Below are 15,546 nucleotides of genomic sequence, written 5' to 3'. Positions count from 1 at the left end.
TTTCGCGTCTTGCTTAAATCCGCTCATTTGCATTAGTTCAGGTTTCGATTTTGAATTATTTTTGGATTTGGGTTGAAATCGACTGAGGGTCATAGTTTGGGTTGGAAAAACCCGCCAGCAAATAGTTGAGGTTGAAAAATGCCGTTTTCCCAATAACTTAACACACATAATAATGAAAAAATGGAAAAAAAAAAAAATGACACACCCGGTGGGACTCGAACCCACAATCGTTTGATTAGAAGTCAAACGCCTTATCCATTAGGCCACGGGTGCTTTACTTGCACTAGTTTATTGAGAATGCGATAAGAACCAGAATAGGTGCTTTACTTGCACTAGTTTATTGAGAATGCGATAAGAACCAGAATAAATAATATTACAAACGATTAAAAGCAAGCACGCCCGGTGGAACTCGAACCCACAATTAGAAGTCAAACGCCTTATCCATTAGGCCACGGGCGCAATACGCATATTGTAGTGAATATAATTTTATATATTTAGTTGTCCCTTCATAGCTTCATAATAGGGAGTGTTTTTTCATCTAATTTCAACCAATTAGAGTTTTGTGTACAAGTAGTAGTTATTGAAATTAAAGGTCAAGAACTGTGATAATAGTTGTAAGAAGAAGAGAATTTCTGTTAGACATACTTACGTGAAAGTTTAGCTAGGTATAAACCACAGTACACAATGTCTTTTTCTTCTTCTTTTTCTTTCCAAAGTACTCATTGTTTGTACATTCATTACTTTTAAAAACTAAACAATCTTCGTCTAATGAACTTCTTATTTTTGGCTGAATATGGTACCCAGTGGAGTCCAATGACAAACAATTAAATCCCGATTTTAATTTAGGGTGGTGAGGGAACGAATATACAGTGAGCTAGACACGATGACTTTCATGTTGGTCGAGGCTCAATAAGTCATGCAAAATCAATCAAACGACCAAATTAAATTATCTTGTAATATCATAATTATGAGTTATGACTCACCATTTCAAGCAAAACTCTTATATCTGAAAATGAGAGGAAGACATTGGACTAAACCAATTTTTCAGTTTAATTGTTGTAACACCTGTTTCAAACGTTTTATATTGATGGTATTAATTATTCTCTTCGTTCACCCGTTACATCAATTGAAAATTTTAATTGCTATCATCAAAGGTTTTATAATCTATAATCATACAAAGACAGAATCATAATGGTAATATATATCTATGAAGGATTTTTGATGATATGTATTTCGTTGGAAAGCTGAAAAATATGCATATTAGGATTTTCTTTCTTTTCCCTAAACGGCCAAACATAAGAGCAACGTAGGTTATTTGACGTGCGTGATTTAACTTAACTGTAACGGAAGCGAATTTAACTTTGGTTCGGTTTGTATTTAACCAACCGAATCACGCAATTTAACTTTGGTTCGGTTTGGGTTTTCTGAATAAGCTTTTTTTTTTTTTTTTTTCTACCCTTACCACTGTCTAACGGAGCCGTTGTGACGGCCCATCCCCTTTTGCGCTAGTTCACGCTTTGACGCCTTCTCCTTCCGTTTCTTCGTCCTCTCGCCGCTAATTAACGCCGTCTCTGGTTTCTACCGCCGCCGTAACCCTAACGGCATCTTTAATGGCGTCGTGTGATGACGATTTCTCTCTACTTGGAGACGATCAGTCAAACCCTAATCAACATCACCACCACCACCAAGTTCTTCATCACACGCCCTACGCTCCTAGACGATTCAACCCGAAACCATCGAATCAGATCCATTTACCGCATCACCAGAGGAACGGTGACGAGGACGACGAGAACGATGTCGTTGTAGAGGCGTCTTCTGCTTTTCACGGTGTTGGTGTTAATCCTTTCGCTGGTGACGAAAATTCGAATCCATATGATGATAATAACGCAGGTGTCGACGAAGACGAAGATCTCGATGCCAACAGATCCAGAATCGGAGGTGTTCGTGTTGAGAAGAGACAGAGTCAGGAGGAGCTAAGTGACGGAGGAACAACGAATGGTGGTGAGACCACACCTTACGGTAGCTTCAAGAGGCCGAGGACATCGTCTTCCTCAGCTGGTGAGTATAGGAAAGATAGGGAAGAGTGGAGCGATGCGGCGATCGCGTGTTTGTTAGATACGTATTCGGATAAGTTCACACAGCTTAACCGAGGGAATCTGCGGGGAAGAGATTGGGAAGAGGTTGCTTCATCGGTGAGTGAGAGGTGTGAAAAGCTGAGTAAGAGTGTAGAACAGTGTAAGAACAAGATTGATAATCTCAAGAAGAGGTATAAGCTTGAAAGGCATAGGATGACCAGTGGTGGAACATCAGCTAGTCACTGGCCTTGGTTTAAGAAGATGGAAGATATTGTTGGCAATTCCTTGGCAACGAAAGGCGCGTCTGATGAAGATAGAAGCGGAAGCTCAATGGGGAATACTGTGAAGCCAGCGAGGAGGTAATGCAGTAACGATCAGTAGCAACTCTGTTGTGTTGTTCTTGTTTTGTGCTCTTGTGAGAGTGAAAGTTTTTGGTTTGGTATTCTTGTTTCAGGTATCCCCTGGTAACATATAACCCTGGAGTTCAGATTAATAACGTCAAATCCAAGGCCACATCAAACCCAAGATGGCGAAGAGTGGTTTTGAAAATCAGTGGTGCAGCTCTTGCCTGCACGGGTCCCAATAACATTGATCCAAAGGTTTCTTTCAGATTGTGTAATCTTTTGTTGATGCATTTTCTCTATCTGGGTCAGTATTAACTTCTCTTCTTAATTTTTTAGGTAATCAATCTGATTGCAAGAGAAGTTGCGATGGCTTGTCGTCTTGGTGTTGAGGTAACACTTAGTTCTAGATTGTTAGTGTTTATCCTTTCTCAGTTAAATGGTATTCATAGTTTGTTTCTTCTAGGTAGCGATAGTTGTTGGGAGTCGGAACTTTTTTTGTGGCAGCACATGGATAACTGCCACTGGTTTGGATAGAACCACTGCATATCATATCAGGTTGGTCAAAATATTTCAGTTTCTTTTACCTTCAGAATGTATGTATTCTGCTTTGTTTAAAGTATGATTGCTGTAGTATGATAATTGAACTGGCTGGTGCAAATACTGTATGAGAATTTTATCTGCTATTATGATGGGTTATGTTTTCCATATTGATATATCGTGCTCTGAAGTTCTCGCATATCTAGTTGTTGTTTTTCATCATTTCAAATGGTCTCACATATGATATCATCATTGCCAAAACATCCATGCTCTTGCAACAAATTAGTTTTGTCTTCTATGTTCTGTTTTGCTGGGAAGAGGTTGTTCAGCCCATGAAATCTCTGTTTTGTAACAGTATGATGGCATCTGTGATGAACTCTGCTTTACTCCAATCATCCCTGGAGAAAATAGGGGTTCAGGCACGGTTACAAACTGCAATATCGGTTCAGGGTGTCGGGGAGCCTTACAATCGTCAACGAGCCACCCGGCATCTAGATAAGGGAAGAGTAGTAATATTTGGTGGAATCGGTGCAACGCTTGGAAATCCACTCTTATCATCTGATGCATCTGCAGCCCTTCGAGCTATAGACAGTACAACTCTCTTGCTCTCACTTAGTGTTGTTCCTTACTGCACCAACTGAAACTAACTTAGAATTCATATACTTCTCTTTCCCATTAGTAGCTTGGTCCTAAGTGCTAACCGAAGATCTCTTGTACATGCTATCAGTCAATGCGGAGGCAGTGGTGAAAGGAACAAACGTTGATGGTGTTTATGACTGCCATTCACAAGATAGTAACGTGACATTTGAGCACATATCATTTCAAGATTTGGCTTCTAGAGGTCTTACGTCAATGGATACAATGGCCCTTAACTTCTGTGAAGAGAACAGCATCCCAGGTCGAGATTCTTTTCCTCTCTTTTATCGTCTTTAGCTAGTCCGTTTTAGACTTAGATCAGACACTGAGATAAATGGTTAAACCTAGCGACCTAGAGACAATTAACTAATGGATTGATTACTCGAGATGGGACCTCTAGAATCATGATTTCATTCAGTTGATAATAGATTAATATCTCTTTGGATACATGCTTGCGATATACTTAGCCCGCAATGATTGCTTAGCACATGATATTAGAACAAAACCTTGAATGTAAATGACCTGATTCCTTCTCCTCTGGACTTGACAAAAAGCAGTTGTGGTATTTAACTTTCTGGAAGCTGGGAACATCACAAAAGCGTTATGCGGAGAACAAGTGGGTACTATGATCGATAGAAGTGGAAGGGGTGTGAGTTAGTAGTAGTAGTATATGTGCCTTCTTAATTCATACGACTTGTATAACTTTATAAACTCCTTTTTTTTCTTTTGGTAAGTAATTATATTTCATAGATGAGTTGACTAGAAAAAAGGAGAGTTGATCCATTCACAAGTGAAGATTTTGTAATATTGAAGATGTTGTTGACACTTGACAGTGTTTCTTTCTCCATCTTCGTTGACTGACTTCTTCTTTCTGAAAGATTGTATTTGATTTTCAGCATTAGATTTTGACATTCGCTTTACAGATAATCCCTTTCACAAACAAATACTATTAGAAAGCCACTGTAAAATAAATACAGACAAGTGTATCTTAACCAATAATAATATAGATTTTATAAGATTTTCTCGCAACGATCAATTTACACGTCATAGACGAATTGATAAAAGTCAATTACCGATTTCAGCTGTCAACGGGTTTTAATATCATAATAAGAGGCCCATTTTATAATTAATCAGTGGGGCATAGATTTTATAAGATTTTCTCGCAACGATCAATTTCCATATTTTTTTGCTGTCTAACTTTCCTTTTTTTTGGTTTGAGTGATTTCCTTTTATTCATGAACATATAGAAAATGAATTTCCTTTTTCTGCTTTATAAACTCATCTCTTCCTCCTTGAGAAATTAAAATTCTCATTCTTCGAAAGAGAACAAAAGTTTCATGACGCCGAGACCTATGTGACACGTTCATGGCACATGAATGATTACTCTGTTGAAATTCATGTGAGGAATGAAGGATCGACCCTGAAGATCGATGATGGAGAACAAAAGGAGGATATGGGTTTTGATTGAGAGATCAATTGAGTTCCTCGTACAGAGGTTTGCGAACTTGGTTCTGTTGAAATATCAGAAACTGACATTCATCAGGAGAAGAAGAAGAAGCTAACTAAAACAAATCAAAACGTCAAGAGCACGACGAAGCTTCTCTAATGGCCACTGCTTCTTTTTTATTCAGGTAATTTCCTAAATTTATTTCTTGCTTGCGTCTCTCTGTGTTTTATTCTCCGTATATCGTCTCTCTTTTTGCGTTTTCTGTTTTTATTTTTTTGGATTTAAAATTAAACTTTGAGGTTCTTCATGCAAATAATATTTGAAATATATTTTTTTTGTTATAACTAAAATTATTACATATATAAAATATTTTTAATCTAAAGAAATTTTAAGTGTTAAATTCTAAAATTGTGAAAACTAACCGAACTTGACATCCCGTCTTTATTTGGTCCTTAAGAGGTGTTCTAAGTTCAATTTGTTTACACTTAATATGAATTTAACACTTAAGTTTCTAATAAATATAAACTACTACATATATAAAATATTTTAAATCTAAAAAATTTAAGTGTTAAATTCTAAAATTGTGAAAACTAACCGAACTTGACATCCCATCCTTAGTTGGTCCTTAAGAAATACTTAAGTTTCTAATAAAAATATAAACTACTATATATATATATAATATATAATATTTTCAATCTAAAAAAATTTAAGTGTTAAATTCTAAAATTGTGAAAACTAACCGAACTTGACATCCCGTCCTTAGTTTGTCCTTAAAAGGTATATATATATGTTTAAACTTAATGTGAATTGAGAAATTGTTAAAAATGCCCTTTTTCAATACTCTTTTTCAAAAATGCCCCCTTTGAGAGTCCATTTTTAAGTTTGCCCTCTTTTAATTTTTAATGACCATTTTACCCTTATTTGAAATAAAATTAGGTCCACAAAATACAAAATATTTTTTGGCAGGAAAAGTGATCCCGCAATTTTCCCGCCAAAACACTTGTAAAAAACCTTTAAAATACCTTGTAAAATTTTCCCGTAAAAAATTTTTCCCGCCAAAAATTTTTTTTTGGCGGGAAAAGTGATTCCACAATTTTTTTGGCGAAATTTTTTTGGCGGGAAAATTTTTGGCGGGAAAAATTTACAAGGTATTTTAAAGGTTTTACGAAGTATTTACAAGTGTTTTGTAAGGTTTTACAATGTATTTTAAAAGGTTTTACAAGGTACTTATAAAGTTTTATAAGGAATTTATAACTTGTAAAAAACTTGTAAAACCTTATAAAAAACTTGTAAAATCTTATAACTTGTAGAACCTTATAAAATAGCTTGTAAAATCTTATAATATCTTATAAATACCTTATAAATACGTTGTAAAACCTTTTAAAATACATTGTAAAACCTTATAAATACCCTGTAAAAAACCTTTAAAATATCTTATAAAATTTTCCCGCCAAAAATTTAACGCCAAAAAAATTACGGAATCACTTTTCCCGCAAAAAAAATTTTTTAGCGGGAAAATTTTTTGGTGGGAAAAAATTTTACGGGAAAATTTTAAAGGTTTTTTACAAGTGTTTTGGCGGGAAAAATTGAGGGATCACTTTTCCCGCCAAAAAATATTTTGTATTTTGTGGACCCAATTTTGTTATATTTCCTTATATATTTGTGATATCTTTTATTAAAAGAATGGTAATTTAGTCATTTTGTACATAAAAAAGGTATTTTTAAAAATGGACAGCCAAAAAGGGCATTTTTGAAAAAGGGTATTGAAAAAGGGGTATTTTTGTTAGTCTTTTTGTGAGTCTCCCTAAAAATAAACTATCACCTATATAAAATATTTTCAATCTAGAGAAATTTAAATGTTAAATTCTAAAATTGTGAAAACTATTTAAACTTGACATCCCGTCCTTAATTGGTCCTTAAGAGGTGTTCTAAGTTCAAAATGTGTTTATACTTAATTTGAATTTAGCACTTAAGTTTCTAATAAAAAAAGGTTTTCAACTTTTGATTTTGGGATTTAAATCAAATTTTAATGTTTTTTGCAAATAATCTTAAAGCCTTTTGATTTAACTAAACTATACAAAATATTTTCATTTCAAAGATTTTTAAATGTTAGAGTTTTAGGTGTGAAAACTAGCCGTATATGACATCATTTTTTAGAATTTTCTTCTGTTTGTTGGAGGTGTTATACGGTTTATTATGATATAGCTTTAATTAAAAACGTTTTCATCTTTTAACCTTTTGGATTTGTGACTATTTTACGATCTTTTTTTGTAATGTTTTAAGTAAACACTATCAGATCAAATGTCAAAACCTGATGCTGAAAATCAAAATATAATCATCCGATCATGATGTGAACAAACATGTAATGTATGGGCCGAACAGTATAAACATACACACAAAGGCCCAATTTGTGTTACAGCCTCGAATGGATAATTACGACATTGCGTTATAGAGAGACTCAAATAAAAAAATGAGACGTTTCCGTAATCTACGAGAAAGACAACGTAGTCGCTAGAAACTTCGTCAGATATTTTTGGCCCCTCCCTTCTTATCCCCTCACGCACCTCTACTCTCTCTCTCTCTCTCTCTATATAAACAAAGACTCGTTGCTCATTCTAAAACGTAAACGCACAAGTAGTAGTGAGGAAGTACTGCGACTTTGATTGATTTGTTAACCCCTAACTTACAAAAAGATGCAGACGGTATCAGTTGACGAAACCAAAAACACGGTGGTGATACGGGCGGTGCACAAGAACGAAGAAGGACGGAAATCTGTTGATAAGTTCGAATTGAAGACACGTAATCCGGAGACGATCAAGAGCGTTGAGAGGAAGCTTATGGAGAAAGGTGTTCAACGGATGGATCGTCATCCTTCCGATGGGATTCCTCTCAGGCGACCGCCGCCTAAGTCCGGTCACGGTGGGAAGTACACGTGGGAAGGACCTGATCGGATGGAGGATTACGAGATGCAGCCGGATCCACCGGCGATAGATGAAGGAGATCCTAATTATGATGAGGAACAGGCGAAGAAGATTGATGATGACGTGGCGGTTGAGCTTGTGAAAGGAGAGGTTGAGGTGGCGAAGGAAGCGCCGGCTGGTGTGGCGAGGGTTGACGTTGATCCACGCTTGGTCAGTCGTTGAGTGTTTGATAGAGGATAAAGAAAAATGTTGGGGCGAATGTGAGAAAAAGGAAAAAATGTGGGGGTTTAAGTTTTAATTTCGAGTTGTTGACATGTGATGATGTTTTAGTGTAATGACGTGGAAGTATCTCTGTAAAAAATAATAATTGATCTGATTGCATTGAAATCCACCATTCGGTGGTCTTTTTCATTATCCAACATAACTCTCTCTTTTGTTACTTATTGTTGTCATGTTGTGTTGGTCTTTTTTTTTAGTATATTGATCCGATCTGTTAGATAAGTCCCGTGTTATTTATGAGCACAAATGCCAAATTGCATATGGAAGGGAATTAGTGACTTGATTTATATGGGTGATTTTACGTCATTACGATTACAAGGATAGGATGGATCTAAGAGCAATATTATTGGAAGGTGGTTAACTTTAGTTCTTAGTAATTTTTTAGTATTAAAATTATAAATTTTAGTTAATAGTTAAGATTTATCTTTTACAAACATTTTTTGACTTTTAGCTAAGAAATTTTATTTATTAATTTTATCAATAATAACCATTTGCTATTTAATTAAATACTTTTTAATATTTAAGATTTATCTAAGAATTTTTTAAGAGTTTATTGATAATCATGGTTTAACAATGTGCGGGAAAAAATGTTGTGATGTTCCAATGTATTGGCAACTATAATTAAGAGAAAAGACTAATTGTAATCCAAATCCAATCAATGTATGGACGACAGTTGGCGAGAGGACAATGTGTTTTAGTGACTATGAATAGTATTTGCGTGAAAATAATTAAATATAGTTGAGGATAATGGAACATGGGAACGAAATGGCATTTAATTATTTATGATGAAAAGAAGTTAGGTGTGTTCTATTAAGGGTCCGAATGGTGACAGTGTATTTAACTGTGCGGAAAAAGCGGTTTATAAGTGCAGTACGGTCTAACTGCGGTATATGCAGGAAAAATAAATTTGCGGAACAAATGTGGTTTTTATAGAATAAGCGGTACGTAATAATGTTTGATTAGTGAAAATATAATTTGCGGGATATATATATAATTTTAATATTTATTTTTTACAATCACAAATAAATAATTTTAAAACAAATATTAATATATTTATATTTAAATTGTTTACTAGAGTTAATTAAATTTAAATTTTTTCATATAATGAAGTGAGTTAAATTGTTTCTCAAAAAGACACTTTTAAAAAGTAAATCATTTTTAAGATTTATTAACATCTTAAAATAGAAAACATGTTTTTTTGTAGTTATTAAACTCTTTTATTAATCATAAATTAAATAAATAAAAAGATTATTAAGATTGAATGAGAAAAAGATTTGAGGCAACTGATTTTAATTGGACCTAACGAACAGCAAATCACCATGCAGACTTTCTAGCTAAGAAGCAAATATATGAATTATCATAATTTTGTCAATATATTGATGCTATGTTCACTAAATATATTGGTATATTACTTTAATGGAGATAAATTTTGAGTTAAAAAAAATAATTAAATAAATAAAAATCAATATATGTATATCCAGTGCGGAATTCAATGGACCACTGGATAATTGATGGTTAGAAAAATATTTGTGGTCCATTGGTTAAAACGTTGATTTGAAAAACGCAACAGTTTTTTGCTTTTCTTTTTCAAAAAACACAAATTGCAAAGAAATTGCATGATTGGTGACACAAAAGCGTTTTCTAAAAACAACACTTGGAATCCACACTTTTCTTTGTCACCATTCAAGGCCTAAGAGCACGTTTATCAATAAACCCCATTGAGTATCATTAGAATTTAATTAGTTGTTTAATCTATGATATTTAAAAAGATTTTTGTTAAATTTGTATGTTTAATGGTGAAACTCAATGGGTATCACTAAAATAAAAATAAAAAATTTATAATTTATTTTTAGAAATTAAAATAAAAAAAAATCATTGTTCTCAATGGCTTGTCCTACTTTGCTTAACTTGTAAACAAGAATCCTATACTTAAATCATACTACTTTTACTTTCATTCCAGTCAATAAGAATCCTAGACTTCAAGAAACATAAGAAGAAAATGTAGTTACATTCACCTGCAACTACACCTCTATTGACTTTCAATTTCTTACATCAATGTTCCCATTAAAACTTCAAACTTAAAAGTGCTCACAAGTCTAAAATGTGAAGACAGAAAGAACCATTGATAAGTCGCTGCAGATACAAGTTGTTACCTTTTCACTCTGATCATTTTATATTTTTGGTGTAAAAGCAAAAGTCATTAAGCTTTTGATGTCCCACTTTCCTCCTCAAGTATTTTTCCATCCTTTGGAACCAAGCATGGAATCCCATCTTTGATCTAGCGTGTTAAGAGAAGCAAAATCAAGTCTTTTAACACTAAATCGTGAACATATAGTGAAAGCTAATAGAAGAGGAAGAATATGATTAAGAAGCAAAACCAAGTCTTAAACACTGAATCGTGATCATGAAGTAAAAACTAAAAAGAACAAGAGGAATATGAGTAAGAAGACAACGGCCCAAATCAACCAAGTGCAATTCCAAATCAACCAAGTGCAATTCCAATCAAATAAACTTCAATTGAATCGACATTGTGAAGCAGAGCAAGAACTCAGATACATAAAATTCCAATTTAACTCAGAACAACGGTTCAATCATATCTAAATTCTCTAACTGAGCATCTGTTAATCCAGTTAGTATCTACACCAAAACATCAACCCCTTAACTTCAGGTTTTGTGATCCACATGTTGAATCAACCAAATCAAGAAACAATGTTTACAGCTTCAGAAATTAAAATGACTAAAACAAGAAAACCCCAATTTTTTTATTCAAACCCCTAATTTTTCTTGTAAAAGAAGGAGATGGAATCAAAACCTTGCCGTTGATTACTCCATTCTCAGAAGGAGAAATACATGGATGCAAACGTCCTTTGAGTCTATACAAGTGACTGCAAAAAACCCAGAAATCAGATTTTATCAATCTTGAAAAAATCTAAGCAGAAGGAAGATAAGATCGGAGAAGTGAAGAGAGACGACTAACTAGCCGTGGAGTTGAGCGGAGACGATGACCGGAGAACATTCAAGAATCAAACTTACGACGGCTGGTTCTTGGAAACTGCCGTAGACGAAGACGTTGTGCGACGGAGATTGATCAGAGCTAGTCATCCTTCCCGATTAATTTTTTTTCCTCCACTCAGAAGGTGACATCTGTGAAACTGAACCGATCCAGAAAACTCAATGGACTGATACGATCCAACCCATTTTCTGTCCAAATTTATTTTTTTTTTCATTTTTTTAATGAGGTAAAACCCACCCAAACTCACCAATAAACATGCTCTAAATATCTTTGTAAGATATGAACAAACACGCCAAGTCGCCAAGTGTCGTCTTGAGTTCTTTATCAAAGAAATTGTCGTCTAGAGTTCAGTAACTTGTATACTTTTTTATTTGTTGATCCATACTACTTTACGGGGCAAGTCCCGAAGCATAAGCATAGATTTAACACTATATTTTGGGATCAGAACAACTATATATATTGATTAGACACGACGATAAAGGAAAAAAAAAATGCAGGCTGTGGGGTTCGAACCCACGCGCACTTATGTGCAGAAGAACTTAAGTCTTCCCCCTTAACCTCTCGGGCAAACCTGCGCTATTGCTTCAATGTTTCATTTATACTTTTATATATGATTATTCATAACTGTTGTTTGAGAAAATTTAGCTAATTCTCCAGCCCAATAAAAAACTTACACACTAAAAAACATATAGGCCCAATTACGTTAGAATCAAAAGTACTTTTTTTTTTCGTATTTACTGAAATGTAGGTTTTCATCTTCTCACAAAGACATACGCATGGATTCATATTATCTCTTTATCTATTTACAGTAATCTGAAGTACTTGGGAGGTAAAAAACAGTAACTGTATTAACAAAACAGCTGCACTGTGTTAGGCCTTAGTGATGATCCTCCTGATTCAAGTGACTGCTGCTTGTAAATTATTAATGGGCTGTGAAGTATTATTCTAGGCCCAATTGAGTCAGTCACTAATGCAGATTTAACGGGGTGTATTGACGGCGTTAAAACGGCTTCTCAACGGAATCGTAGACACGTGATTTTATAGTTTCCCGGTTTGGTCATGCGTTCCTTCTTTTCCACTTGCGCGGACCACTCAATGACACTCTTCTTTTTGTAGCAGTGGCCCGACAATAGAATGCAGCATTTAATCCCTCAAATTACCATTTCATCTCCACCTCTTTAGCCCTTTTGTTTTCTTGTGTTTTTTGATTTCGTGCGAAAAAAGATCTCTTCCTTAATCGTATATTACTTTGCTCTTTTCCAATATCTACTTTTATTGTGTTTTTTTTCTATTTTTGGTAGATTACATTATTGATTATTTTAAAAAATAAAAGATGAGCTAAGACGACATTAGTGTTGTTAACCAAAAATTGGAAAAACGTTATGAGACTAATTGAGAGAGATAAGATTCTTTTACTCAGTGAAAAGAGAAAAAAGAAACAAGTGGTCCCTAATAAGAAGCTCACGTACGGTCAGATACAACTTTAATACAACTGTGTAAACTCGATAGATCGTGCAGTAATATTGAGTTATGGTTAGAAGGAATTTATTTGCAAAGTAAACTCAAGCCTGTTTTTTTTTTTTTTTTTTTTCACATTAAAACCAAAAAAAAAAAAAAAAAGCCTGCTTTTTTTTCTCTTCGTTTTTCTTTTCTTTTCAGTTTTATAAAATCAGGCTACTTTTTTGACTCAGCAACACTCTCTCTAATACCAGTCGTTAGCTTAGTCCGAAAATATAGCATTATTATAAATAAAAAGTTACATTAAAATTAAAGTCGCAACAGTTTTATGTTTTGAATCGTGCAAGGGTTTATTTTATTGTGTGGATTGATAAGTAAGTTTGCTTAAATTTAGGAGTAATTTGACCTATTCCTATGAGTTTCTAAGTGAATTCTGTTGGAGTCAAAGTAGCAGCAACTAGTTAAATTAGTAGAGGGAATCGTCTCCTTTATTTACGCATAGTTCAGTTTAGACACTCAGTCTCAATGCTTTCACGTTTCAAGTTAACTCATCTGGATGATTGTATTTGTGGGGAAAAATAATTCAATTCTAATTTAAATAAAATGACAACTCTCTTAACAAAAATATGTATCATGTAGATTTTTTAATTTCTTAAAACAATATATATATTCATCAGTTTCTGATCGTGGATAAGTTGCAATTCAGTGAAACTCTGCAACACTTTGTGCAATTATTTGGCTGTCTAAAGTATTTGTGAGAATTTTACAGTCTAATTGTTCCAGTATTTCATTTACTTGTCATCAATCTATATATATATTTTTGGAGTACACTTAGCAAATAAATCATAGAGTTGCTAAGTATTTACAAAGAATGTCATTGGCATTTATTATTTACTCTTACAAAATTTAAATAAAAGATATTAACCAAACAATATCTTGGCTAATTTGTTTTTAAAAATTTCTACACAATCTTTCCATATATCTTCAAAAAACTTTTATAGCAAATATTTATATTAATATTTTGCATAGTAATAAAAATACTAATTTATAATTATCAAAATATTCACATAGAAAAATTATATACACATACAAGAAAAAAACTATATATGTCATCATTTAAGCTGTTGCTTTATTTAAATAAAATAAAAACACAAAAACCTGAAATCATATATTTTATACAGTGTTCTAAAAAGCGGTCTAGGCGGTCGCCTAGGCCCCGACTAGGCGCTAGGCTCTCATGCGACGCCTAGATAACCGCCTTGACCGCCTAAAATTACATAGATCTTGTTTAATGTATTTTTTCAATTTCAATTAGAGTTTTATTTATATATATAGTTATAAATATTCATATATTGTTTAATATAAATATAAATAAATATTTTATCTAATTTTTATTTATAATTTCATAATTTTTAGTTTTATATAGATATTTTATATAACTTTTATATATAATATCATATTGATAATGTTTTATGTTATAAACGTCTAAACCGCCTAAAAAATCGTCTAGGCCCCGATTAGGCGTTCTAGGCGCTAGGCACTGGGTCACCGCCCGCTTAGCGCCTAGCGTTTTCTTGAACACTGATTTTATATGATAAATTTAAAATATATATTAGTAGTATAAATTTAAAATCATTCAAAGAACGGTATACCACGGGTGAGATCCTAAAATTATTGGATTTTATTACAATAATAATTTATTTTCTTGGATTTTATAACACTAATAATTTAGCTAATGGGATAATATAGACGGGTTTATATGGAATGACGGGTTTGGGTCGATATTAATAAATAACGGTATATCAAGGATGAAATCCTAAAATTAACAATCAAAATACAATTATACAATCTTAAACACAAAACAAAAGAAACAATATTAACAAAACAAATACAACTTAAAATTTTTAGTTATTAAAAAACCGACCCACGGTATACTTCGGAGTCAAATATTCAAAATTTTAAAATCCACCATACATCGTTACTTAAAAAAATGTATGTTTTCGTATCTATACTTTAAAAATTGAAACCTAAACAATAGTAATCATACACTAGATAATACATAGATAGATATCTACATTTAAAAATACAAATTAATATGATATATCTTCAGTTAAACTTTAAAAAATAACATTATATTTTTTTTTTAAATATAGCCCCGCGGTGTACCGCGGGTTAAATTCTAGTTTATTATATTTGTAACAAATCGGCGATATAGTTTTTCGTTGTAATTAAGGAACCAAAATAAATTGATATCTTGAAATTTATAACAGTCACTAGAAAACAATTTTGAAAATCAGATTTTTGGATTTTAAAACGGTGATAATCACTTTCAAACAGTGAATCAGACTCAAACTCTTTTGTAATTTTAATTTCAAATTAAATTTTATCACTAAAGTAGTATTATTAAATAAAATGTGTAACAGTTATAAATTATGATAATAATATATTTAATAAATTACGCCGTGTGTCACATTCTTCTAAATTACAATTATGAATTTCTAAAACTCATTCATAGGAAATTCTTATAAATCATAGATAATATATTTATTTTGGAAATGAAGCGTGTTTAAAATTTTCTAAAATATGATAAAAGTATATATTAACTATTAGGAAATTCTTATAAATCATAAAAGTATATATATAGTAAAATTTCTTTGCAAATTTAATTCTTCATATTATTATGATAAAAGTATATATTAACTATGCCCTATAAGAAATCTCATCATAATATGAAGAATTAAATTTGCAGAGAAAAATATAGGATTTGTATTTGGGAGAAAATAAAAAGGACTGGATTTGCAAAAACGATAAAGTAACTTCATGTATATTGTCTTCC

General features: G+C 32.7%; 3 protein-coding genes and 2 non-coding genes across 6 annotated transcripts; 2 read left to right on the top strand and 3 right to left on the bottom strand.

The window, feature by feature from the left end:
• Nucleotides 1–200: 200 nt before the first annotated feature.
• On the bottom strand, nucleotides 201–273 carry TRNAR-UCU. Its single transcript has one exon. It is a non-coding gene; the product is annotated as a tRNA-Arg (tRNA).
• A 1,188-nt stretch (nucleotides 274–1,461) lies between these two features.
• LOC9320838 lies at nucleotides 1,462–4,501 on the top strand. Of its 2 annotated transcripts, XM_021032728.1 has the most exons (7): nucleotides 1,467–2,434; nucleotides 2,530–2,674; nucleotides 2,756–2,809; nucleotides 2,883–2,974; nucleotides 3,312–3,547; nucleotides 3,684–3,854; nucleotides 4,150–4,501. In XM_021032728.1, exons 1-7 carry the CDS (start codon nucleotides 1,611–1,613, stop codon nucleotides 4,248–4,250), a joined length of 1,623 nt encoding a protein of 540 aa, XP_020888387.1. In that variant the 5' UTR covers nucleotides 1,467–1,610; the 3' UTR covers nucleotides 4,251–4,501. The 2 variants fall into 2 exon arrangements, with proteins under 2 accessions (XP_020888388.1, XP_020888387.1); XM_021032729.1 differs by lacking the exon at nucleotides 4,150–4,501 and having other exon boundaries at nucleotides 1,462–2,434; nucleotides 3,636–3,728.
• Nucleotides 4,502–7,463: 2,962 nt separating this feature from the next.
• On the top strand, nucleotides 7,464–8,378 carry LOC9318717. The gene has a single exon (XM_002884725.2). It carries the CDS (start codon nucleotides 7,733–7,735, stop codon nucleotides 8,180–8,182), a length of 450 nt encoding a protein of 149 aa, XP_002884771.1. The 5' UTR covers nucleotides 7,464–7,732; the 3' UTR covers nucleotides 8,183–8,378.
• Nucleotides 8,379–10,165: 1,787 nt separating this feature from the next.
• LOC9320837 (protein AIG2 A) lies at nucleotides 10,166–11,459 on the bottom strand. The gene is made up of 3 exons (XM_021032768.1): nucleotides 11,217–11,459; nucleotides 11,052–11,124; nucleotides 10,166–10,517 (listed from the first exon to the last, which is right to left on the bottom strand). The coding sequence occupies exons 1-3, from the start codon at nucleotides 11,339–11,341 to the stop codon at nucleotides 10,440–10,442; spliced, it is 276 nt and encodes a 91-aa protein (XP_020888427.1). The 5' UTR covers nucleotides 11,342–11,459; the 3' UTR covers nucleotides 10,166–10,439.
• Nucleotides 11,460–11,744: 285 nt separating this feature from the next.
• On the bottom strand, nucleotides 11,745–11,827 carry TRNAL-UAA. Its single transcript has one exon. It is a non-coding gene; the product is annotated as a tRNA-Leu (tRNA).
• Nucleotides 11,828–15,546: the final 3,719 nt, after the last annotated feature.

The sequence above is a fragment of the Arabidopsis lyrata genome, assembly GCF_000004255.2.
Source record: "Arabidopsis lyrata subsp. lyrata unplaced genomic scaffold ARALYscaffold_3, whole genome shotgun sequence".
Lineage (NCBI taxonomy): Eukaryota > Viridiplantae > Streptophyta > Magnoliopsida > Brassicales > Brassicaceae > Arabidopsis > Arabidopsis lyrata.
Note: the sequence above shows the minus strand (reverse complement) of the source record. Positions and strands in the feature narration are given on the sequence as shown.